The 27,214-nt window shown below is 48.9% G+C and overlaps 1 protein-coding gene across 2 annotated transcripts; it reads right to left on the bottom strand.

Moving 5' to 3' along the window:
- LOC147081639 (cytochrome P450 20A1-like) lies at positions 1 to 26,640 on the bottom strand. 2 transcript variants are annotated; one of them, XM_085980751.1, is made up of 5 exons: positions 25,209 to 26,616; positions 21,283 to 21,394; positions 20,793 to 20,857; positions 2,554 to 2,643; positions 1 to 1,216 (listed from the first exon to the last, which is right to left on the bottom strand). In XM_085980751.1, the coding sequence occupies exons 1-5, from the start codon at positions 25,388 to 25,390 to the stop codon at positions 1,066 to 1,068; spliced, it is 600 nt and encodes a 199-aa protein (XP_085836877.1). In that variant the 5' UTR covers positions 25,391 to 26,616; the 3' UTR covers positions 1 to 1,065. The 2 variants fall into 2 exon arrangements, with proteins under 2 accessions (XP_085836877.1, XP_085836878.1); XM_085980752.1 differs by lacking the exon at positions 1 to 1,216 and adding an exon at positions 1,224 to 1,501 and having other exon boundaries at positions 25,209 to 26,640.
- Positions 26,641 to 27,214: the final 574 nt, after the last annotated feature.

Below are 27,214 nucleotides of genomic sequence, written 5' to 3'. Positions count from 1 at the left end.
TCCTTTGTAATGCCCTTGCAGCAAGTTTATTGATAAATGATCATGGAAATTCAGACAGAGCACTCTGATAACTACTGGTCTCATTCTCACACATGATAACTGCAGCAAACAACCACACAATGTTGAACAGCATTTTGACAGACAGGTCCATTCCCCTCCCCTTTCCAGACAGTGCTGACTTGCTGGGGCACTGCCAGCCTCGTCTTCCTGCGGATGCAGAGTGTCAGCAAGATATTCCGATCCTGCCTTCAGCCCAAGACCGCAGACGCAGGAGTCGCTGGGCAGTGATCGGGAGTGGGAACCCTGGCTGGTTATTCCATTAGTTAACCTGGGAGTGGTGGGGAGGGGGGGAGCACTGAGGCCGACTGTGGCACCCTCTCCTTGCCAGGGTCTGTTAGCTCAGCACAAACCAGGATGTGAACCCTGAGCACCTTCCTGGCTCAGCTTTATCAGTGGAAGCAGTGCGGGACTCAAACTCTGAAGTTGAGCGGTCTGGTGACAGGACTTGTTCACAAGTCACAGCATAAAACCCCACCAAAAGGCCTTGGCCACAAAACCAATTAATCCACAAGCAGGTATGCACGTCAATCCAACATCGTTTGATGCTATTGCGACTTCCTCTCCTTTCTCACTCCCCAAAACAGCCAACAGTTTCTCTCAAAATGTTCCCGTTTTATTTGTTTTAAGTGACGTTTGCTGTTCCTTGCGTATATTTACTTACAAGGCGGACATGAGTGTACTTGGAATTCCAGTAAAATCAGGACTGGTCAACCCAACCTCCATATCGTCAGTGTCGGCCACTGCAATGAGGGGCTTACGAAGGTTCTGCCGTGAAGGCTTCTGGTGACGAGGCGTTGTCACTTCATGGTTAGCTTCATGTTTTCACAGAGTGGCGGCGAGCGGGGTGGGGGAGGGGCTGGGAAGCTGAAACTAGCAGGAATCCTGTTGTACAGAAGTGATGGGTACAGTACCTGTGTGGATCTGAACTGTCATTGCCATGCCCTACCAACAGTGCGCCTTCCACAACAGCCCCTGCTCACCCCAGGCTGGCTGGCTGGGGTAGGCTTAGATTCTCTTGCTGACAGTGATCCAAGCCTCCTCTTTCGGAGTAGTTACAAGGTCGTACTTCATCTCCACCACCTGGTCCTCCACGGGGTGCAGGCTCAGCTTCCTGATCAGTGTGCTCAGCATGATTGTAGCCACAGTGTAGGCGAACCTATCGGAGGGGAGACATAGACAGGCTGAGACCGGCGGTGGTGGGTACAGCGACCTTATAAAACCACTGGGCCCAGACGGTCTACATACTACTGACCAAAACCTCTCCCCAATGGGACAAGTGCCTTTGCTGTCCCCTTATCGCCACTGGTGTCACATCACTGGCAATTAGGAGGGAACAGCACCCACAGTCAAGGGTCAGAAGCAGACCAATCGAGCAGACAATGCGAGGCAGTCGCACTCTATGGGACGTTCAATGAGTTGCACCATCACAGCACGGCAGCATCTGAATGGGGGAGTGAATAACATAAGCAGCGACACAGAATTTACAGCACAGAAACAGGCCAGTCGGCCCAACCAGTCCGTGCCGGTGTTTATGCTCCACACCCTAGTTCACCTCTTCCACACCTCCTCCCACCCTACTTCATTTAACCCCATTAATATATCCTTCTATTCCTTTCTCCCTCATGTGCTTATCTAGCTTCACCTTAAATGCATCTATGCCATTCACCTCAACTGCTCCTTGTGGTAGCGAGTTCCTTTAGAAAGGATTCAATTAATGTGTGCCAATGCTAATGTTGTTCGTTTTCTATTCTTCAATGTTTTTATTTTGCTGGGAATTTTGCGCTCATCAACCTGCGGGGTATTAGCACGAGAGGTTAAAGGAGGTTCTGCAGAACTCCAGAGAGGAGCAGAGAAAACAGGCAGCGGCCTACTGCCACTATGCACCTGAGCACTGCTTCCATGGCCACTGGTCCACCCTTCAGTACCTCACCTGAGGAGACACACTCCACAGGGAGCCGAGTCGGTGAGCAGTGGCAGGCTATTCGACCACAGAGGGCACAACAGCCAAGCCCGAACCAGTCCTTGGCAATGTTCCCCTAAGGTGCGCGGCCGCGCACCGATCACGAGGTCCCGTGCAGACTGCTCACAAGCTGTTCCACTGGAAGAAATACGGCGCAGCAAATTTAAAGGGCCTGTTCAGGGAAAAACAAATTGTTGGTCCTTGGCCGACACTTGGTGGCAATTGCTTGATAGTTTCAACTCATGAACTCTGAAGGGGATGAGCAGGCTTTAAATATTTAGAACTACTGTACTTGGATACATATTTTCTCATTCACAAAACAATGAAAGAGATTTATACTAAAATAAATGTTAAAAACAGGCCACTCTCAGACAGTCTGACAGGAAGCCTTAGGAGAATTGAGACCAACTCCTCCTTCACATGGAGCTTGGACAAACTGAATTAATTTCTACTCTGAACCCAGCACAGGGTACTGGAGGAGTATAAAGGTTACAACTTGGATCTCTCCTGTGTGAAGCACCTTATTGCTTTACCTTAGCTCCGGGCATTCCTGGCTCCCGGAAAATCCCAGCAATGTAAACTGCTTCCTGGCAGCTTCCTCGTTGAACCGTTCGGGATCAAACCTGCAGGACAAGGAGACGAGTCTCAATAAAACAGGTCACTGTCAGAATAATGCACAGCTGTCACTGGGATAAAGTGCAGACCAAAACTGGGTGCAGCATAATCCTAGATTGACTCCTTCTAGACGTGGGTTGTATCTGAAGGTGGGGAATGGAGACATACACACACACACACAAACACGTACCCTTACATATGAATATACACATCTAGCATTCGCAATGTACAATTTGTGCTAAATGTGAAGGACAGCTGTGTAGTTTCACACAGCAAATGTCTTCAGCTGGACCTTCACCAATGAAAGAGCGGCAGGGAGATTGATAAAGAGATAAAAATCCGAACAACACATTTGAGGATGGTGACAGGACTTTTCTCTACATAAAACCCCACCAGAAGCCTTGGCCACAAAACCAATTATTCCAAAAGCGGGTGTGCAGGTGAATGATCACCATAGCGGACCAGATAATGTCCTGTTACCCTTGTGTTCTGGGTTCAAATCCAGCCCAGACTGGGAGTGTTTGGTGAGGCAGTGTGGACGGAGTTTAACAGTGTACATAGGAACAGGAATAAGCCATTCAGCCCCTCGAACCTGCTCCACCATTCAATTACATCATGGCTGATCTGTACCTCAACTCCATTTTCCTGCCTTTGATAGATATCCCTTGATACCCTTACCCAATAAAAATCTATTAATCTCGGTCTTGAAAATTTCAATTGTTCCCCTTATCCTTTTGGGGGACAGTTCCAAATTTCTACTACCCCTCGTGTGAAAAAGTGCTTCCTGATTTCCTTCCTGAATGGCCTAGCTCTAATTTTAAGGTTGTGTCCCTTTGTTCCCCCACCAGAGGAAATAGTTTCTCTGCATCAACCCCATCAAATCCTTTTAACATTTTAAACATCTTGATCAGATCGCCCCTCAAACTTCTATACTCAAGGGGATACAAGCTAAGACATGCAAAATTAACCTCATAATTTAACCCTCTAAGCCCCGGTATCATTCTGGTGAATCTGCGCTGCTCCCCCTCCCAAGGCCAATATATCCTTCCCGAGGTGTGGTGCCCAAAACTGAATGCAGTACTCCAGATGGGTCGTGACCAAGGCGCTATACAACTGAAGACTAACTTTCTCCCCTTTGTAATCCAGCCCCCTTAAGATAAAAATAACAACAGAAAACGCTGGAAACACTCAGTAGGTCAGGCAGCATCCGTGGAGAGAGAAACAGAGTTAACATTTCAGGTCTGTGACCCTTCGTCAGAACTGGAAAAAGTTAGAGATGTAACAGGTTTTAAGCAAGTGCAAGGGCAGGGAAAGGGGGGAAAGAACAAAAGGGACGGTCTGTGATAGGGTGGAAGGCAGGAGTGGTTAAATGTTGCGAATGTGGATGGCAGAATCATCAACAGCTGCCGCCTGAAAAAATAGGGGCAGAGGTTATGGTCTGAAATAGTTGAACTTAATGTTGAGTCCAGAAGGTTGTAAAGTGCCTGATAGAAGGATGAGGTGCTGTTCCTCGAGCTTACGCTGAGCTTCTTTGGAACAGTGTAAGAGGCCGAAGTCAGAGTGGGAGTGTGAATGGAGAATTAAAATGACAGGCGACCGGAAGCTCGGGGTCACCCTTACAGACTGAACGAAGGTGTTCCGCAAAGCGGTCACCCAATCTGCGTTTGGTCTCCCCAATGTAGAGGAGACCACATCGTGAGCAGCGAATACAGTATACTAGATTGCAACAAGAACAAGTAAATCGCTGTTTCACCTGGAAGGAGTGTTTGGGGCTCTGGACAGTGGGAAGGGAGGAGGGAAAAGGGCAGGTGTTGCATCTCCTGCACTTGCACGGGAAGGTACGGAGGGGAGGGGCTGTTGGGGGTGATTGAGGAGTGGACCAGGTTGTTGCGGAGGGAGCTGTCCCTTCGGAATGCTGAAAGGGGAGGGGAGGGGAAGATGTGTTTGGTGATGGGATCACGCTGGAGGTGGCGGAAATGGCAGAGGGTGATCCGTTGAATGTGGAGGCTAGTGGGGTGATGGGGAAGGACAAGGGGAACCCTATCGTGGTTCTGGGAGGGAAGGGAAGGGGTGAGAGCAGAAGTGCGGGAAATGGAACGGACATTTATCCCCTTGAGATAAAGGCCAACATTCTATTAGCCTTTTTGATTACTTTTTGTACCTGTCCATTGGCTTTTAATGATTTGTGTATTTGGATCTCCAAATCTCTGCTCTTCCAGTTTTTCACCATTTAGAAAATAATCAGATTTTTCTTCCTTGGGTCCAAAGTGGATGACCTCATACTTGCCCATAATGAACTTCTACAGTTTTTCCCACTCCCTTAATCTGCATATGTCCCTTTGCAACTTTCTGCTCCCATCTGAACTACTTACTGTTCCTCCTAATTTAGTGCCATCTGAAAACTTGGATATACAAGTCATGAATAAGTATGGTGAAAAGTTGACACCCCAGAACAGATCATGGAATACCACTTGTAACATCCTGCCAATCTGAGTACATATCCTTTATCCCCACTCTGCCTCCGAAACAATTTCCAATCCAAGTCAAATGGCTACCTCCAATTCCGTGCCCTCCCATTTTTGCTAATAATTGCGTTACGCTGTAGCTAACCTGTGCTGCACCAGCTCTGGAAGTGTTTAATGGGACAGTGTAGAGAGAGCTTTACACTGTATCTAACCTGTAGTGTCCGTGTGTTGATAGAGACACTGAAGACAGGAGTTGGTTCATAGGTGTTTACTAAGCAAAGTCTGGGGGGGTACTAACGGATATAACACAATATACAGGCTTATATAGCCCGAGTGGCCATTACCGGCATTACAGCACACCTGGGGCTCTTAAAGGCACATACACTACAATTCCTCCCCTTTTAGCTAACCAGTACATCATATTTTAAGTAATTATTAATTACATGTTATAAGAAAAATAATATACACATTGCTGTAGTTAATTAATTATAAGTCAGTCTCTCAGGAGGCTTCCTGACTCGGTCCGGATAACGCCTCGGGGTGTAGTAGTTTCTGGTGGTGTAGTAGGTTCTTCTGGCAAGGCTGATTCGGCTTGAATGCCAGTGTCGGGTTCATCGGGTTCCAGTATCACCGGATCGGAGGTAGATATGGGTATCTCTACTTCATCGTTAGATGTATAGAGTTGTGGTGTAGGTTGTCCCTTTTCGGATGACTTTATGATTTGGTCAGCATGGCGCCTTATTATGCTTTCTCCGATGTCCACGGTATACATCAGTGGTCCTAGTCGTGTGCAGATAGTTCCAGGCTGCCATTTCTCGGTACGGTAGTCCCGGGCCAAAACTTGTTGACCTATCTGGAAGGTTCTAGTTGGCCTTTCATTCATGCATTGAACCTGCCGGTTCTCCACGTCCCTTCTAATGTTGGGCTTGACCAAATCCAGCCGGCATCTTAGGTTTCTATTGAAGAACATCATGGCGGGAGTTTGGTTGGTAACCATATGTGTTGCATTCCTGTATGTGAATAAGAAGTTATCCACCTTGTGCTGAAGTTTTATGTCTTCATTACCCATGGCCTTTATGGCCTTCTTGAAGGTCTGGACAAACCTTTCAGCCAATCCATTGGTGGCGGGATGGTATGGGGCGGACGTGTAGTGCTTAACCCCCTTGTTTTTTAAGAACTTTCTGAATTCTTCGGACACAAATTGCGGTCCATTATCAGAACATATCTGTTCCGGCAGCCCATTCCTGGCAAATATGGTCCTTAATACTGTGATGGTTTTTTCCGTGGTGGTGGAGGACATCTTTATTACCTCCGGCCACTTGGAGTGTGCATCAACTGCGATTAAGAACATTGAGTCCATAAATGGACCAGCAAAGTCGATGTGTACCCTTTGCCAGGGAGATGAGGGCCACTCCCATGGATGTAGAGGGGCTTGTGGTGGAGCGTTTTGGACCTTCTGGCATCCTAGGCAGCTCTTGGTCATTTCTTCGATGTCTCCATCGATACCTGGCCACCATACAAACGCCCTGGCTAGGTTCTTCATATTCACTCCACCCAGATGCCCCTCGTGAAGCTCCTTTAGCACTTTATCCTGGAGTTTGGGTGGAATCACCACTCTGGATCCACACATCAAGGTTCCTCGGCACACTGACAGCTGTTCTCTTCTTTGCGAGAATGCTGGCAACAGTGGTTCGCCGTGTTCTGGCCATCCCTTCACTGTTAAATCGTAGACCCTTGAGAGAGTCGGGTCATGTCTCGTCTCCCTTTCAATGGCAGAATTTGTTACTGGTAGACATTCCACTATGGTAGAGTGGAACATCTCCACTAGGTCTACTGTAGGTGCCTCTTCTACCGTTGGCAACGGTAGGCGCGATAAACCGTCAGCATTCCCATGCTATTTTGATCCCTTGTATTCTATGTTGTTTTGGTGTGCCCCTAGAAAAAGGGACCACCTCTGTAGCCTTTGCGCTGTCATAATGGGAACACCCTTTTTAGGGTTGAATATGGAGATGAGGGGTTGATGGTCAGTCAACAAGGTAAATTTTTGTCCGTGTAGGTAATGGTTGAATTTCTTCACTCCCCATACCAGGCTGAGTGCTTCCCTGTCGATTTGGGCATAGTTACGCTCAGCTGAGTTCAATGAGCGTGACGCAAAAGCTATCGGCCATTCCGAGCCATCAGGGAATTTATGCGATAATACTGCTCCTATGCCGTAAGGGGATGCATCGCACGCCAGTCTGATTGGCAGAGTTTGGGTTGTAATGAGCCAAAACTTCTTCGGATGTGATTAAGTCTTTGCATTTATGGAGGGCATGTTTACAGTCTTCGTTCCATTTCCAAATTACTCCTGTTTGTAGCAGTTCATTAAGAGGGTGTAGAAGAGTTGATAAGTTCGGTAAAAATTTATGATAGTAATTTATTAATCCCAGGAACGACCTTAATTGTGAAACATTTTCAGGTGCTGGGGCTTTTATGACCGCTTCAATTTTTTCAGGTGACTTATGCAACCCTTCCTTATTTATTATGTGGCCACAATATATTTGATTTCGGAAAAATTCGCACTTGGGGCGATTTGCTCGTAGGCCCCGTTCTCTCAGCCTAGTGAGCACCTGCTCCAAATTGGCAAGGTGCTCGTTGTCATTTTCTCCTGTTACAAGGATGTCGTCCAGGTAGCATTGAGTACCCAGAATCCCTTGGAGGACTGATGCGCTATCAATAACTCAAAAGACTGAGATTAAGCGAGTAATTAACAGGCTTTTATTAGCAAGAGAATGAAGGTGTGCCTCGAGTGGTCGTCCGGTCCAGAATACAGAGGGACTGTGGAGCAGTCACCTTTATGCCTGGACTCGTGGGAGGAGTCAGCCGAGACATGTACAGGCATGTACACAGTGGAATACAAACAGTGGTTTACCACATTCACCCCTTGGGTTTAAAAATGAGTCCGGCGGGGTGAAGTGTATTAAAAGTTAGTGTATTGGAGTCTCTCCGGAGGTCTTGTCTGCCGCTGTGATCGACGTGGCGACGGCAGGGGTAGTGAAGCTTCCGGCGTCGAGTCCCGCGTAGGCTCGGGCACTGGTGTGTAGTCCTCGTAGGTGTCAAGCGGGTCGCAGGGCCCAGGCCCGCCGTCTGCTGGGGCTGGATATCGGGTCGTGGGGGGGGGGGGGGGGTGGTAGTGGGTAGTGGGTTACTGCGGCCCACAAGGGTGCGAGGTCTCATATGGAGACTGTGTCCTCCCGCCCATCCGGGTACGCAATGTAAGCATACTGGGGGTTGGCGTGGAGGTCGACCCTTTCGACCAGGGGGTCCGTTTTATGGGTCCTCACGTGTCTTCTCAGTAGGACCGGCCCTGGGGACGTCAGCCATGGCGGTAGCGATGTCCCCGATGTGGACTTCCTTGGGAAGACAAACATTTTCTCATGAGGGGTGGAGTTAGTGGCAGTGCAGAGCAGTGACCGAATAGAGTGGAGCGCATCGGGGAGCACATCCTGCCAGCGGGAGGTCGGAAGGCCCCTAGACTTTAAGGCTAGGAGGGCGGCCTTCCAAACTGTCGCATTCTCTCTTTCCACCTGTCCGTTCCCCCGGGGGTTGTAACTGGTGGTCCTGCTTGTGGCAATACCCCTGGCGAGCAGGTACTGACGGAGTTCGTCGCTCATAAACGATGAGCCCCGGTCGCTATGGATATAGCTGGGGAAACCGAACAGGGTGAAGAGGTCGTTCAGACATTTAATGACCGTGGCACTGGTCATGTCTGGGCAGGGGATGGCGAACGGGAAACGGGAGTACTCATCAATAATGTTGAAGAAGTACACATTGCGGTCGGAGGAGGGGAGAGGCCCTTTAAAATCAACGCTCAGGCACTCAAAGGGGCGAGTGGCTTTTATCAGGTGAGCCCTGTCTGGTCTATAAAAGTGCGTTTTGCACTCAGCGCAGACTTGGCAGTTCCTGGTCATGGTCCCGACCTCCTCAATGGAGTAAGGCAGGTTGCGGGCCTTGATGAAGTGGAAGAACCTGGTGACCCCCGGGTGGCAGAGGTCACTGTGGAGGGCCCGCAGTCTATCGATCTGCGCGCTGGCGCAGGTGCCACGCGATAGAGCATCCGGGGGTTCATTGAGCTTCCCGGGCCGGTACAAGATCTCGTAATTGTAGGTGGAAAGTTCGATTCTCCACCTCAAGATCTTGTCGTTTTTGATTTTGCCCCTCTGCTTGTTGTTAAACATAAACGCAACTGAACGCTGGTCAGTGAGTAGGGTAAATCGTTTTCCGGCCAGGTAATGCCTCCAATGACGCACAGCCTCCACAATAGCCTGGGCCTCCTTCTCAACAGCGGAGTGTCTGGTCTCCGGGCCCTGGAGGGTTCGTGAAAAGAAGGCCACGGGTCTCCCCACCTGATTAAGGGTAGCGGCCAGGGCAAAGTCGGACGCGTCGCTTTCCACCTGGAAGGGGATGGATTCGTCCACTGCGTGCATGGTGGCTTTGGCAATGTCTTCCTTGATACGGTGGAAGGCTAAGCGGGCCTCTGGCGTCACGGGAAAAGAGGTGGACTTGATCAGCGGACGGGCCTTGTCCGCATAGTAGGGGACCCACTGGGCGTAATAAGAGAAAAACCCTAGGCACCTCTTCAGGGCCTTGAGGCAGTGGGAGTTCCATAAGGGGACGCATCCGGTCGGGGTCGGGACCGATGACTCCATGTTCCACAACACAGCCAAGGATGGCGAGGCGGGTTGTGCGGAATATGCACTTCTCCTTGTTATACGTCAGGTTGAGGAGTTTGGCGGTGCAGAGGAATTTTTCGAGGTTTGCGTCATGGTCCTGCAAGTCATGGCCGCAGATGGTCACATTGTCCAGATATGGGAAGGTGGCCTGCAACACATTTTGATCGACCATCCGGTCCATCTCCCTTTGGAAGACGGAGACCCCGTTGGTGACGCCAAAGGGAACCCTAAGGAAGTGATAGAGGCGGCCGTTTGCCTCAAAGGCAGTATACTGGCGGTCCTCAGGGCGGATAGGGAGCTGGTGGTACGCTGATTTCAGGTCAATGGTCGAGAAGACGCGGTACTGCGCGATCTGGTTGACCATATCAGCTATACGGGGGAGTGGGTAAGCGTCCAGCAGGGTGTAGCGATTTGTCTGGCTGCAGTCGATGACCAGGCGCTGCTTCTCGCCGGTCTTAACGACCACAACCTGGGCTCGCCAGGGGCTGGTGCTGCCCTCAATAATCCCCTCCTTCAGGAGCCGCTCCACTTCGGTTTTAATGAAAACCCTGTCCCCGGCACTGTATCGCCTGCTCTTTGTGGCGATGGGCTTACAGTCGGGGGTGAGGTTAGCAAACAGTGGGGGGGGGGGGGGGTGACTCTGAGTGTGGAGAGGTTGCACCTGGTGCGCGGCGGGCAATTTGGAAGCTGCTGGCTGCGGACTGTGAGTGGGGGGAGGGGTCCACCGTACGCCATCGGAACACTTTTGAGGTGGCACTGAAAATCTAACCCCAATAGAACGGCAGCGCAGAGGTGGGGCAGGACCAGAAGTTTAAAATTATCGTACACAGTCCCGTCTACTACGAGTGTCACCACGCAGTAGCCGCCAATGTCCGCCGACTGGGACTCAGAGGTCATAGAAATCCGCTGGTGTGCAGGCAGGACTGGGAGAGAGCAACGCCGCACCGTGTCGGGGTGGATGAAGCTCTCCGTGCTCCCAGAGTCAAAAAGGCAGATTGTTTCGTGACCATTTACCTTAATGTCCATTGTGGACCGGGCCAGCTGGTGCGGTCTCGCTTGGTCCAGCGTAACGGAGGCCAGCGTAGGGGTCGGTGTGTCGCTGCGGGTAGCAGATGAGGCGGTGTTGGGGGCCTGCTGCGTCCCGGCTGTCGTCCAAGATGGCGGCGTCCATGATCCCCATGTGGCTGGAGGCGTCCAAAATGGTTGCTGTTCCGGTGGTTCGCACATGGCTGGGGAGGCCCAAGATGGCGGCCCGCACGGCCCACATGCGGCGCTGCTGGGGTTCGGGGTGGCTTTGGCCCTGCAGACGCTGGCGTAGTGTCCTTTCTTCCCGCAGCCCGAGCAGATCGCATTTTTCGCCGGGCAGCGCGCTCTGGGGTGTTTGGCCTGGCCACAGAAGTAGCATTTCTGGCCTTGGGGCACTGCTGTCTGGCCTTGGGACACTGCTGCGGTAGTTGGGCCGTTGCTGGGATGTGGCTGGGGTGGCACGGCGCTATGAGACGGTCCTACCGTGTCCCAGGCTGTCGTTCCCCGCGGCGTCCACGGTGCAGAGGAGTAGGCGTCCATGCCCCGGTAGGCTGCGTCCAATGATAGTGCGAGTTCAGAGGCCTTGTTGAGATCGAGGTCACTCTGCTCCAACAGTCGCTGTCGGGTGTAATTGGACCTGTGGCCCGCTACAAAAGCGTCCCGGATAAGTTCCTCTGTGTACACGGCGGCATTTACATCCTTACAACCACAGGCCCGGCCAAGCACAGACAGTGCCTGAAGGTATTCCTCGGTCGATTCCCCAGGTTGTTGTTTACGACTCCCCAGGAGGTGCCTAGCGTACACCTCGTTCACTGGGCGCATGTACTGGTCCTTGAGGAGCTTGATAGCATCCGCGTACGAGGTCGCGTCCTGGATGACCGAGTACACTCGGTGGTTCACTTTGGAGGTCAGGACGTCCAGTTTGTCCTCGTCCGATTTGACCGTTTCAGCGGAGGCGATCAGAAATTTTTCAAAACACCGAAGCCAGTGAGTAAACTTGGTGGATGAGTCCGCCTCCCGATGATCTAAGTCCAGGCACGCTGGTGTGAGGATCTTCTCCATTATAAAAATCTTGTTAATAAAATTGATGCGCTATCAATAACTCAAAAGACTGAGATTAAGCGAGTAATTAACAGGCTTTTATTAACAAGAGAATGAAGGTGTGCCTCGAGTGGTCGACCGGTCCAGAATACAGAGGGACTGTGGAGCAGTCACCTTTATACCTGGACTCGTGGGAGGAGTCAGCTGAGACATGTACAGGCATGTACACAGTGGAATACAAACAGTGGTTTACCACAAGGACTTACTCCATAGCTCTTTGCCAGATAGCTGGAGCGGATGCTACTCCGAAAACTAGTCGATTGTATTGGTACAGACCTTTGTGTGTATTTATCGTGAGATTTTTTTTAAATTTTTTTTTTAAAGAGGTCTCTTCAACCTCCATCTGTAGATATGCCTGTGCCAAGTCAATTTTGGTGAAACGTTTCCCTCCGGATAGTGAGGCGAAAATATCTTCTATCTTCGGAAGAGGATACTGTACCGTGTGAAGGACCGGGTTTACCGTCACCTTGAAGTCTCCACAGATGCGAATTTTTCTCTGTTCTTCAGATTTATTATTATTCAATGCTTTCTTCATGACTGGAACGATGGGTGTTGCCCAATCGCTCCAATCTATTTTGGATAATACGCCTGCATTTTCCAAATTCTCCAGCTCTGCCTCGACTGCTGGACGAATTGCGTATGGCACTGGTCTTGCTTTAAAAAACTTGGGAATTGCTGCATCTTCCACTTTTATTGAGGCGGTGATGCCTTTCAAGGTTCCTAGTTTCTCTTGAAACACTTCTTTGGCGTTGGCCAAGGTGTCTTTTAATCGTTCAGGTATGTTGTCATCATCGTTTTTTTTCTTACTGGTCACCGTCAGTGCCTGAATGGAGTGCCAGTCTAAATGTATTTTCCTGATCCATTCACGTCCTAACAGCGGTGGGCCACCATCTTGTAGAATGTATAAATACAACTTTTGTATTTCCTTGCCATTGTATACAACAGGCACCCTTATTTTTCCTTTGGGGTATACTTTCTGCCCCGTATATGTTTTTAAGATAATGGATGTGTCTTTTAAAGGTATATGCGGAAATAGCCTCTCGGAATCCCGTCGATTTATTACGGTCAGAGCTGATCCTGTATCTAGCTCCATTTTAACTGGGGACCCTGCTATCGTGAGGGTAACCCAAATGGTCTGGTAATCATCTTTGGCAAGTACATTATGTAATTTGAGACAGCTTAGTCTCTTGTTTTCGGAGTCGCTATCGCTCTTCTGGTCTTCGGAGCTACTGTCCGTTATCATTTGTACCTTTCTGTACTTTTCTTTATTGATTTTTTTTTTCCTGTCTGTGGATTTATTTTGTCCAGATCGGCATACCCGTGCAATGTGTCCAATCTTTCCGCATTGCATGCATGCTTTGTCCTTGAAGCAGCAGTCCCTCTGGTTATGGGTGGATCTGCCGCAGCGATAACATCTTTCGAAACCCTGTCATTTCATGGGTGCCGAAGTCCTGTGTCTTTTGTTGTATCTCTGCAGCTCCTCTTGCTGCTGCTTCGTATGATACAGCCATACTGAAAGCCTTGTCCAGTGTTAAATCTTTTTCAGAAAGCAGCCTTTTTTGTGTTCCTTCACTTAAGAGACCGCAGACGAATTTGTCTCGAAGATAATCTGCTAGTCCTGCCCCGAATTGGCAGTATTTTGATAGCTTTCTTAATTCGGTGAGGTAATCAGCGTTACTTTCATTCTTGTGTTGATTTCTCTTGAAGAATTTGAATCGTTCCACTATCAGCAGCGGTGTTGGGTTTAAGTGCTCCTGCAGGGTATCAACAATTTCTTTAAAATCCTTGTCCTTTGGTTTGGCTGGAGTGATTAAATTTTGTAACAGCCCGTATGCCTTTGCGCCCATTAGATTCAGCAGTACTGAAGCTTTTTTTTCATCTTCTATTCCATTTGCAGTGCAATATACCTCTACTCTTTCCACATATGTGGTCCAATCCTCTATTTCGCTATCAAAAGCATCAATATTGCCAGACTTAGGCATCTTAGAAAAGATATGGCGCTTCCCGCGCTTTTCTGCAGAAAAGATATGGCGCTTCCCGCGCTTTTCCGCCGCTGCTGCCGATGACAACGCTGTTTCCCACAGTTTCCGTTCTTTTTTATTTATTTATTTACATTTGGAGACTCGTTCCCGCCGGACTTTCTCTCTAGGTCTGAATGCCGACCTGCTTGCAGCGCCGGCCGTCTCCCGAGTGCTCCCTCCCCGTCTGTTATTGCTTGCCTCCGATTTCGCTGCTTGTCCCAGCTGTAGAGCCAGCCGCTGGAGCCCCAGCCTGACGCCCAGGAAGGATTAGCGCAGTACCTGCCACCAGCTTGGCCAGCTGGTGAAACCACAGCTTCTTTCACTTCCTTGAGTCTTCTGGACGCCCGAGGAATCGATGTCCTTGAGGTGCTGCTGAATTGCAGGTAAGTCCGTTTCCACTTCGTCGCCACTGTAGTGTCCGTGTGTTGATAGAGACACTGAAGACAGGAGTTGGTTCATAGGTGTTTACTAAGCAAAGTCTGGGGGGGGTACTAACGGATATAACACAATATACAGGCTTATATAGCCCGAGTGGCCATTACCGGCATTACAGCACACCTGGGGCTCTTAAAGGCATATGCACTACATAACCTGGGACTGATTGATGGGACAGTATAGAGGGAGCTTTACTCTGTATCTAACCTGTGCTGTACCTGCCCTGGGAGTGTCTGATGGGACAATGTAGAGGGAACTTTACTCTATCTTTTTTCCCCATTCGTTGAAGGGATGTGGGCATCGCTGGCAAGGCCAGCATTTATTGCCCGTCCCTAATTACCCTTGAAAAGGTGTTGAGCCACCTTCTTCAACTGCTGTAGTCCTTGTGGTGAAGGTACTTCCATAGTGCCATTAGGGAGGGAGTTCCAGGATTTTGACCCAGCGATGATGAAGGAACTGCGATATAGAAACATAGAAGATAGCAGCAGGAGTAGGCCATTCGGCCCCTCGAGCCTGCTCCGCCATTCAATGAGATCATGGCTGATCATCCAAACTCAGTACCCTGTCCCTGCCTTCTCCCCATATCCCTTGATCCCTTTAGCCTTAAGAAATATATCTAACTCCTTCTTGAATATATTTAATGAATTGGCCTCAACTGCCTTCTGTGGTAGAGAATTCCACAGGTTCACCACTCTCTGGGTGAAGAAATTCCTCCTCATCTCAGTCCTAAATGGCTTACCCCTTATCCTTAGACCCCTGGTTCTGGACTCCCCCGCCATCGGAAACATCCTTCCTGCATCTAGCCCTGTTAGAATGTTATAAGTTTCAATGAGATCCCCTCTCATTCGTCTAAACTCCAACGAATATAAGCCTAATCGACCCAATCTCTCCTCATATGTCATTCCTGCCATCCCAGGTATCAGTCTGGTGAATCTTCGCTGCACTCCCTCCATGGCAAGAACATCCTTCCTCAGATAAGGTGACCAAAACTGCTCACAATACTCAAGGTGTGGTCTCACCAAGGCCCTGTACAACTGCAGCAGGACATCCTTGTTCCTGTACTCGAACCATCTCGCTACGAAAGCCAACATACCATTTGCCTTCTTAACCGCCTGCTGCACCTGCATGCTTACCTTCAGCGACAGGTGCACAATGACACCCAGGTCTCGTTGCACTTCCCCTTCTCCCAATCTATTGCCGTTCAGATAATAATCTGCCTTCCTGTTTTTGCCACCAAAGTGGATAACCTCGCATTTATCCACATTATACTGCATCTGCCCAATCACCCAACCTGTCCAAATCATACTGGAGTTTCTCGACATCCTCCTCACAGCACACACGCCCACCCAGCTTTGAGTCGTCTGCAAACTTGGAGATATTACTTCTAGTTCCCTCGTCTAGATCATTTACATATATTGTGAATAGCTGGGGTCCTTGGACTGATCCCTGCGGTACCCCACTAGTCACTGCCTGCCACTCGGAAAAAGACCCGTTTATTCCAACTCGTTGCTTCCTGTCTGCCAACCAGTTCTCTATCCAAGTCAGTACCTTGCCCCCAATCTCATGTGCCTTAACTTTACACGCTAATCTCTTATGCAGGACCTTATCGAAAGCCTTCTGAAAGTCCAAATACACCACATCCACTGGTTCTCCCTTATCTATTCTACCAGTTACTTCCTCAAAAAATTCCAGTAGATTAGTCAAGCACGATTTACCTTTTGTAAATCCATGTTGACTTTGTCCGATCCTGTCACTGTTTTCCAAGTGCTCTGCTATTACATCTTTTATAATGGACTCTAGCATTTTCCCCACTACCGATGTCAGGCTTACCGGTCTATAATTCCCCGTTTTCTCTCTACCACCTTTCTTGAATAGTGGGGTAACATTAGCTACCCTCCAATCCATAGGAACTGTTCCAGAATCTATGGAATTTTGGAAGATGACCAGTAATGCATCTACCATTTCTAGGGCCACTTCCTTAAGTACCCTAGGATGTAGATTATCAGGCCCTGGGGATTTATCGGCCTTCAATCCCGTCAATTTCCCTAACACCATTTCCCTACAAATACTGATCTCATTCAGTTCCTCCCTCTCATTAGACCCTATGTTCCCCGACATCTCTGGGAGGTTATTTGTGTCCTCCTTTGTGAAGACAGAACCAAAGTATGTATTTAATTGGTCTGCCATTTCTTTGTTCCCCATTATAAATTCCCGATTCTGACTGCAAACGACCTGTGCTTGATTTCACCAATCTTTTTCTCTTCACATATCTATAGAAGCTTTTAGTCAGTTTTTATGTTTCCTGCAAGCTTACTCTCATACTCTATTTTCCCCCTCTTAATTAATCCCTTTGTCCTCCTTTGCTGAATCCTAAACTGCTCCCAATCCTCAGGTTTACTGCTTTTTCTGGCCAATTTATATGTCCTCTCCTTGGATCTTATGCTATCCCTAATTTCCCTTGTTAGCCACGGTTGAGTCACCTTTTTTGTTTTATTTTTATGCCAAACAGGGATGAACAAATTCAGTAGTTTATCCATGCGATCTTTAAATGTTTGCCATTGCCTATCCACCGTCAACCCTTTGAGTAACATTCCCCAATCAATCGTACCCAATTCGCGCCTCATACCATCGTAGTTTCCTTTATTTAAATTCAGGACCCTAGTCTCTGAGTCAACTACTTCACTCTCCATCTTAATGAAGAATTCTATCATATTATGATCGCTCCGCCCCAAGGGGCCCCGCACAACAAGATTGCTAATTATTCCTTTCTCATGACATAATACCCAGTCTAAGATGGCCTGATCTCTAGTTGGTTCCTCGACATATTGGTCCAGGAAACCATCCCGTATACACTCCAGGAATTCCTCCTTCACAGTATTGCTACTAATTTGGTTAGCCTAATCAATATATAGATTAAAGTCACCCATGATAACTGTTGTGCCCTTATTGCGCGCGTCTCTAATTTCCCATTTAATGCCATCCCCAATCTCCGCATTACTGTTTGGAGGTCTGTATACAACTCCCACTAACGTTTTCTGCCCCATGGTATTTCTCAGCTCTACCCATACAGATTCCACACCATCAGAGCTAATATCCTTCCTTACTATTGTGTTAATCTCCTCTTTAACCAGGAATGCTACCCCACCTCCTTTTCCTTTTTGCCTGTCTTTCCTGAATATTGAATATCCCTGAATGTTGAGTTCCCAGCCTTGGTCACCCTGGAGCCATGTTTCCGTAATCCCAATCATATCATATCCGTTTACATCTATTTGCGCAGCTAATTCATCCACCTTATTACGAATGCTCCTCACATTAAGACACAAAGCCTTCAGGCTTGTTTTTTTAACACTCTTAGACCTTTTAGAATTATTATTTACTGTGGCCATGTTTGATTTAAACCCTTGATTTCTCTGACTGCCACTTTTGCTTTTCTCCTTCCTGTCTTTTGCTTCTATCCTTGTTTCCCTTTCCTCTGTCTCCCTGCACAGGTTTCCAACCTCCTGCCATTTTAGTTTAAACCCTCCCCAACAGCACTAGCAACACTCCCCCTAGGACATCGGTTCCGGTCCTGCCCAGGTGCAAACCGTCCAGTTTGTACTGGTCCCTCCTCCCCCAGAACCAGTTCCAATGTCCCAGGAATTTGAATCCCTCCCCCTTGCACCATTCCTCTAGCCACGTATTCATCTGAAATATCCTTCTATTCCTACTCTGACTAGCACGTGGCACTGGTAGCAATCCTGAGATTACTATCTTTGAGGTCCTATTTTTAAATTTACCTCCTAACTCCCTATATTCAGCTTTTAGGACCTCATCCCGGTTTTTACCGATATCGTTGGTACCTATATGCACCACGACAACTGGCTGTTCACCCTCCCCTTCCAAAATGCTCTGCAGCCGCTCCGAAACATCCTTGGCCCTTGCACCAGGGAGGCAACATACCATCCTGGAGTCTCGTTTGCGGCCGCAGAAACGCCTATCTATTCCCCTTACAATAGAATCCCCTATTACTATAGCTCTCCCACTTTTTTTCCTCCTGTCCTGTGCAGCAGAACCACCCACGGTGCCAGGAAGTTGGCTGCTGCTGTCTTCCCCCGATAAGCCACCCCCCTCAACAATCTCCAAAGTGGTATATCTGTTTGAAAGGAGGATGGCCACAGGGGACCCCTGCACTACCTGCCTGCACCCACTACTCTGCCTGGCGGTAACCCATTCCCTTCCTGCCTGTGCAGCCTTTACCTGCGGTGTGACCAACTCATTAAATATATTTCCAAGTCCGGATGTTCTGCAACTTGGAGGGGATCGTGGAGGTGATAGTATTCCCATGCGCCTGCTGCCCTTGTCTTTCTTGGTGGTGGAGGTCGCATTTTGGGAGGTGCTGTCGAAGATGCCTTGGCAAGTTGCTGCATTGCATCTTGTAGATGGTACACACTGCAGCCACGGTGCGCCGGTGGTGGAGGGAGTGAATGTTTAAGGTGGTGGAGTGGTGCCAATCAAGTGGGCTGCTTTGTCCTCGATGGTGTTGAGCTTCTTGAGCGTTGTTGGAGCTGCACTCATCCATGCAAATGGAGAGTATTCCATCACTCTCCTGACTTCTGCCTTGTAGATGGTGGAAAGGCTTTGGGGGAGTCAGGAGGTGAAAGACTCACTGCAGAATACCCAGCCTCTGACCTGCTCTTGTAGCCACAGTATTTACGTGGCTGGTCCAGTTAAATTTCTGGGCAATGGTCACCCCGCCATATTGATGGTGGGGGATTTGGCGATGGTAATGCCGTTGAATGTCAAGGGCGGTGGTTAGACTCTCTTTTGTTGGAGATAGTCATTGCCTGGCACTTGTATGGCGCGAATGTTACCTGCCACTTATCAGCCCAAGCCTGAATGTCATCTAGGTCTTGCTGCATGTGGGCACAGACTGGTTCATTATCTGAGGAGTTGTGAATGGAACTGAACACTGTGCAATCATCAGCGAACATCCCCACTTCTGACCTTATGATGGAGGGAAGGTCATTGATGAAGTAGCTGAAGATGGTTGGGCCTAGAACACTGCCCGGAGCAACTTCTGCAGCGATGTCCTGGGGCTAAGATGATTGACCGCCAACAATCACAACCATCTTCCTTTGTGCTAGTTATGACTCCAGCCAGTGGAGAGTTTTTCCCCTGATTCCCTTGGCTTTAATATTACTAGGGCTCCTTGGAGCCACACTCTGTCAAATGCTGCCTTGATGTCAAGGGCAGTCACTCTCACCTCACCTATGGCATTCAGCTCTTTTGGCTATATTTGGACCAAGGCTGTAATGAGGTCTGGATCCGAGTGGTCCTGGTGGAACGTAAACTGAGCATCGGTTAGCAGCTTATTGGTGGGTAAGTGCCACTTGATTCCACCGTCGATGACACCCTCCATTACTTTGCTGATGATTGAGAGTAGACTGATGGGGTGGTAATTGGCCGGATTGGATTTGTCCTGCTTTTTGTGGATAGAACATACCTGGGCAGTTTTCCACATTGTCGGGTAGATGCCAGTGTTGTAGTTGTATTGGAACAACTTGGCTAGAGGCGTGGCTAGTTCTGAAGCACAAGTCTTCAACACGACAGTCGGGATGTTGTCGGGGCCCATCGCCTTTGCTGTATCCAGTGCGCTCAGCCGTTCCTTGATATCACTTGGAGTGAATCAAATTGGCTGAAGACTGGCTTCTGTGATGGTGGGGAGCTCAGGAGGATGCTGAGATGGATCATCCACTCGGCACTTCTGGCTGAAAATGGTTGCAAACGCTTCAACCTTGTCTTTTGCACTCGCATACTGGGCTCTGCCATCATTGAGGATGGGGATATTCATGAAGCCTCCTCCTCCTGTTAGTTGTTTCATTGTCCACCACCGTTCACGACTGGATGTGGCAGGACTGCAGAGCTTTGATCTGATTCTTTGGTTGTGGGATCGCTTAGCTCTGCATGTGACCTGGGACTGATTGATGGGACACTACAGAGGGAGCTTTACTCTGTATCTAATGCTTGCTGTACCTGACGTGGGATTGTTTGATGAGACAGTGTAGAGGGAGTTTTATTCTGTATCTAACCCGTCCTGTACTTGCCCTGGGAGTGTTTGATGGATCAGTGATGATGGAAGCTTACTCTATATCTAACCCCAAGCTATACCTGCCCTGGGAGTGTTTGATGGGACAATGTAGAGGGAACTTTACTCTGTAGCTAACCCGTGCTGTACCTGCCCTGGGAGTATTTGATGGGTCAGTGATGAGGGAGCTTTACACTGTATCTAACCCAGGCTGTACCTGCCCTGGGACTGATTGTTGCCGACATGGCAGATGTTCAATTCCCTGTCACTTTGTTGAGGTCAAAGAATCACAAAACAAAAAGTAAACAGGAACAAATGAGAGCTTGAAGATACCTGTAAGGTAATTGCCACGATGTGTCATCCTGAAGCACTACACCCAGGGCGTAAATGACCAGAGTCTGAGGAAGAGAAGGACACGGGTATGTGAATGACACAGACGGTGGGTCGCACAGTTCCTGATCAATCTCACTTGGGGTGAAGTATTCACAGTGCTGCCTAGCAACTGGCACAGGAACACCACTCACTGATTGCACTGGTGCCAGCCTCATTAAGCAGCTTGCTATTAAACTTGGGCAACCAGTGGTGGGAGGAATTGGACGGAGCCACTGGAGGCAGGAGATCATGTGATAAATCCTCCTGGAATACGTACGACCAGAGTTGGCGACCTGAGCTCACACAATAAAATGACCCGTAAGGTGAGGTACAGGAGGGTGATCATTGTCTGTGGAACTGCACCCCATGCAAGGGCAAACAAGGAGAGGTAATCAGCAACTAAAAAGTGAGAGGCCAAGCGGAGCTGCTGCAGTTCCAGCTCCCGTCTTACCTCTTTTGGGATGATGTGCTGGCTGATGCTCCCTTCCAGCTCCTGAAGCTGCGCTGCGACCGGGGTTAGCTTCGCTGTCCGGACAGTCTCATTCAGAATCTGCTGGCAATATCTGTGCCAAAGGAGGACAGGATTGGTTACAGCTGCAGCTATCACACTTCCCGGATTTACAAAACACTATTAACCCTCCAACTGCAGTATATTTTATGATGGGGCCTTGGAGACCCACGTGGACCCGGGTGTAGGGGCCTTGGGTGCAGGGACCTCGTGGACCTGAGTGCAGAGGCCACGGTGATTCATGTGTTGTTCATGTGCTGTGTAAGGGCAGCAGCCAGATGCCTGCTTATGCTTATCTGCTGCATTAATGATTTGGATGATATCAATGATTTGGATGAGGGAACCAAATGTAATATTTCCAAGTTTGCTGACGACACAAAACTAGGTGGGATTGTGAGTTGTGAGGAGGAAGCAAAGAGGCTTCAAGGCGACTTAGACAAGTTGAGTGAGTGGGCAAATACATGGCAGATGCAGTATAACATGGATAAATGTGAAGTTATCCACTTCGGTAGGAAAAACAGAAAGGCAGAGTACTTTTAAATAGTGATAGATTGGGAAATGTTGATGTACAAAGGGACTTGGGTGTCCTTGTACACCAGTCACTGAATGCAAACATGCAGGTGCAGCAAGCAGTTCAGAAGGCAAATGGTATGTTGGCCTTCATTGCAAGAGGATTTGAGTACAGGAGCAAGGATGTCTTACTACAGCTATACAGGGTCTTGGTGAGGTCACACCTGGAGTACTGTGTGCAGTTCTGATCTCCTTACCTAAGAAAGGATATACTTGCCATAGAGGGAGTGCAGCGAAGGTTCACCAGACTGATTCCTGGGATGGCAGGACTGTCGTACGAGGAGAGATTGGGTCGACTAGGCCTGTATTCACTAGAGTTTAGAAGAATGAGAGGGGATCTCATTGAAGCGTATAAAATTCTGACAGGGCTAGACAGACTGGATGCAGGGAGGATGTTTCCCCTGGCTTTGGGGGGGGGGGGGGGGGATCTAGAACGAGGGGTCACAGTCTCAGGATACGGGGTAGGACATTTAGGACTGAGATGAGGAGAAATTTCTTCACTTAGAGGGTGGTGAACCTGTGGAATTCTCTACCACAGAAGGCTGTGGAGGCCAAGTCACTGAATATATTTAAGAAGGAGATGGATAGATTTCTAGACGCAAAAGGCGTCAAGGGGTATGGGGAGAGAGCGGGAATATGGTATTGAGATAGAGGATCAGCCATGATCATACTGAATGGGGGAGCAGGCTCGAAGGGCCGAATGTCCAACTCCTGCTCCTATTTTTCTATGTTTCCAGTGCCTCTGTATCCTTTTATAATATGGTGACCAGAACTGTACGCAGTACTCCAAGTGTGGTCAAACCAAGGTTCAATACAAGTTTAGCATAACTTCTGTACTTTTCAATTCTATCCCTCTAGAAATAAACCCTAGTCCTTGGTTTGCATTTTTTATGGCCTTATTAACCTGCACCGTTACTTTTAGTGATTGTGTATTTGTACTCCCAGACCCCTTTGCTCCTCTACCCCATTTAGATTCTTATTTTCCAAGTAATATGCGACCTCATTTTTCTTACCAAAATGTAATACCTCACACTTACCTGTGTTGAAATTCATTTGCCAATTATATGCCCATTCTGCAAGTTTACTAATGTCTTCTTGTAATTTGTTGCAGTCCTCCTCATATTGACTATTGCCCGCCCCCCCACCCATCAACGCCCCGCAATTTGGTGTTATCCGCAAATTTAGAAATTGTGTTTTTGATTCCAAAGTCTAAATCCTTAAAATAAATTGTGAACAACAGTAATCCCAGCACTGATCCTTGTGGAACCCCACTTTCCACCTTCTGCCACTCTGAATAGCTCCCCTTTACTCCACTCTCTGCTTTCTGTCTAGGTATCCATTCTGCTACTTGTCCCGACTCCGCATGCTCTGACCTTATTCATTAGTCTATTATGTGGCACTTTATCGAAGGCCTTTAGAAATCGATATAAATTACATCTACTGCATTATCTCTGTTACCCTTGTAAAAAAATTCAATGAGGTTGGTCAAACAAGACTTTCCCTTTTGAAATCCATGCTGACTATTGATTATTATATTTTTGGTTTCTAGATAGTTTCCTATTTTCTCCTTTAATAGGGATTCCATTATTTTTCTTACCACCCATGTTAAGCTGACTGGTCTCTTGTTCCCTGGACATGTTCTATCTCCCTTCTTAAATATAGGTATAACGTTAGCAATCCGCCAGTCCTCTTGGCACTGCACCTTTTTGGAACAAATTGTGTAATAATTACACAGATATGTGTAATAATGCCTCTGCTATCTCTTCTCCTGATTCTTTTAAAATGTGCGGATGCAATCCGTTCGCACCAGGGGTTTTACTCTCTTTGAACTTGATTAGTTTATTGAATATTTCTCCTCTTTTTATTTTAAATGCGGTTATATTTCTAATCTTATTTTCTGAGGTCATGTCCACCTGATATATCTCCCTGGTAAATACTGAAGCAAAGTAATTATTTAATATTTCTGCCATTTCGCTATCGCTGCCTGTGGTATTATCCTGTTCATCCCTTAGTGGCCCTATTCCCATCCTAAGAACACAAGAACATAAGAAATAGGAGCAGGAGTTGGCCATACAGCCCTTCAAGCCTGCTCTGCCATTCAATAAGGTCATGGCGGATCTTTGACCTCAACCCTGCTCGATCCCCATATCCCTTGATTCCCCTAGAGTACAAAAGTCTATCTATCTCAGCCTTGAATATACTCAACGACTCAGCATCCACAGCCCTTATTTCCCTTTCCTTACCCTCAATTTTTCCCTTATGTCTTTATTCATCCACGGTGTTTAATTAGTGTTTAGTTTTTTCCTGTTTTTTTCAGCGGAATATTTTTTTCCTGGACTCTGTTAAACACGTTTTAAATGTTTCTCATTGCTGTTCTACATCATTGTTTGCCAATATTGTTGTCCATTTTGTTTACCAAGTTCTATTTGCAGCCTCTCAAAATCACTTTTCTCCAATCTATTACCCTGGTGTTTGTCATGGTTATGTCCTTCTCAATTATTATCTTAAAACATATTATATTATGGTCATTATACAATAAACAGCATAAAAAATAAGTGAAGGACCCGATAGTAAGGAGACTGCCCAGTGCTTTGTAAACTAGCACAGAGCAGGAAGGTCCCAGTTTGATCTCTGGTATGTTCTGAGACAGCTGATCTCTAGGAAAGAGGTGGGAAAAATAACCCAGGGTTCTTGCTCCTGATCACTGACCAGTGGCCCCTGGGCTAGGGAGAGGGGGAATCAGACTGAGTTCCTGATCACTGTCCAATACTCCTGGGTTAGATAGAGAGGAAATCAGTCAAGATTTCTGCTCCTCATCACTGTCCTGTGCTCCTTCAGGTTAGAGATAAGGGAAATCAGCCAGAATTCCTGCTCCTGATCACTGTTCAGTGACCTCTGGGTTAGAGAGAGGAAAATCAGCCAGGGTCCCGGCTCCTGATCACTGTCTGTAATTCCTGGTGGAAATTACATCTGTGTGGATGTCGGATGAGGGGAGTTGTGATGCCGCCGGTCGTCAAACAACCTCCTGACATTCACTGTTGAAGCTAATGCATGGAGAGGTCTTCAGCACCAATACTGCACCACAGCTGAGCTCAGTTATCTCAGCACGGACCAGCGGTTGGGCCTGGGAGCTTCTCGGTCTGTTTGGATTATTGTTAAGCTGGGTAGTGCCTTTACCAACTGAACTCCAGATTCAGAAACCTGACGAGACAGCGTGAGTGCCCTGGGGACACGGGTAGATTGCCTGCACTGCTGGTAAATCACCTGAATAAAGACCTTTGGCAAAAATCGTCACTCACCTGAGTTCCTGCAACTTGTCAAAAGTGACTGGGCTCCTTCCCAGAACCTGGTTTACTTCTTGGTACAGCTTCTCCTGCACCGACCTGGATGTGGCCAAAAAGTATGTAGCCCAAATGCAAACTGGGGGAAAGCAATCAAGGTCAAATGTGATCATTTCAGACAGTGGATATCTACACAGCATAGGGCCGAGTGAGGCTATCTGTACAGCACGGGGCTGAGAGTGGATATCTACACAGCACGGGGCTGAGAGAGGATATCTACACAGCACGGGGCTGAGAGAGGATATCTACACAGCACGGGGCTGAGAGAGGATATCTACACAGCACGGGGCTGAGAGAGGATATCTGCACAGCACGGGGCTGAGAGAGGATATCTACACAGCACGGGGCTGAGAGAGGGTATCTACACAGCACGGGGCTGAGAGTGGATATCTACACAGCACGGGGCTGAGAGTGGATATCTACACAGCACGGGGCTGAGTGTGGATATTTACACAGCACGGGGCTGAGAGAGGATATCTACACAGCACGGGGCCGAGAGAGGATATCTACACAGCACGGGGCCGAGAGTGGATATCTACACAGCACGGGGCCGAGAGTGAATATCTACACAGCACGGGGCCGAGAGTGGATATCTACACAGCACGGGGCCGAGAGTGGATATCTACACAGCACGGGGCTGAGAGTGGATATCTACACAGCACGGGGCCGAGAGTGGATATCTACACAGCACGGGGCCGAGAGTGGATATCTACACAGCACGGGGCCGAGAGTGGATATCTACACAGCACGGGGCCGAGAGTGGATATCTACACAGCACGGGGCCGAGAGTGGATATCTACACAGCACGGGGCTGAGAGTGGATATCTACACAGCACGGGGCTGAGAGTGAATATCTACACAGCACGGGGCCGAGAGAGGATATTTACACAGCACGGGGCTGAGAGAGGATATTTACACAGCACAGGTTAGTACAGAGAACTCAACAAGTTAGTAACTCTGGGGAACTGTCTAATGAATATGACAAGGAGGAAGTAATGATGAATGCAGACGGAGAAGCTGGGTTCAACTACAACAAAGAGAGAAATGTGGCAGTGGAGCACAAACATGCAAAGCGTGAGAAAGAGGAAAATCCAATGTGATGGACGCTATCAGTTTTGTGATGGACGAAAGAACTGCTAATCTCAGAGTGCAGCCGTCTGCTTGTGCAGTTTGTTCTGCAAGCAGGGGATGTGGTGAACGGCATGTGGCGGTATGCGTGCGTTGGAGCTGTGTTGTGGGCGAACATCACATGGTCGGGGCAGCTCGAATGAGCGGCGGCTGATGTGGTCACACGGTTGGCGCGACACATAGCAAAGTTTTTTTGACGGTAAGCAACGGAAGGCAGAAGTCCAATGGTAGAGAGAAGCGCGAGGCAGAGAAAAAGAGAGGAGCTCGAGGAGCACAGGTCCTGGGAAGGAAAGTAAAGAGACGTGAGGCAATGTAAGGTATGGAGGAGGGTTTAGGAGGAGGAGAAGACAGGAGCTCGAGTTGGGGGGGGGGGCGCACCGGGGAGAGAAGCTCGGGTGGGGAGGTGGAGAGGAGCAGGGGGGGAGAGGGGCCAGGAGCTCGGGGGGGGGGGCGAGGAGCTCGGGGGGGAGGGGGGCCAGGAGCTCGGGGGGGAGGGGGCGAGGAGCTCGGGGGGGGGGGGGGGGGGGAGGGAGGCGTGGAGCTCGGGGGGGGGGAGGGGGGGCGTGGAGCTCGGGGGGGGGGAGGGGGCGTGGAGCTCGGGGGGGGAGGGGGGCGTGGAGCTCGGGGGGGGAGGGGGCGTGGAGCTCGGGGGGGGAGGGGGCGTGGAGCTCGGGGGGGGAGGGGGCGTGGAGCTCGGGGGGGGAGGGGGCGTGGAGCTCGGGGGGGGGGGGTGGTAAACCACTGTTAACCTGTACATGCCTGTGTGGTAAACCACTGTTAACCCTGTACAAGTCCAGGCATGTCTCAGCCCCTGGCTCCACCCCTAAGCCCGGGTA

This window comes from Somniosus microcephalus, unplaced genomic scaffold (assembly GCF_052327205.1).
Source record: "Somniosus microcephalus isolate GS21.2 unplaced genomic scaffold, FLI_Smic_1.0 scaffold497, whole genome shotgun sequence".
NCBI lineage: Eukaryota > Metazoa > Chordata > Chondrichthyes > Squaliformes > Somniosidae > Somniosus > Somniosus microcephalus.
Note: the sequence above shows the minus strand (reverse complement) of the source record. Positions and strands in the feature narration are given on the sequence as shown.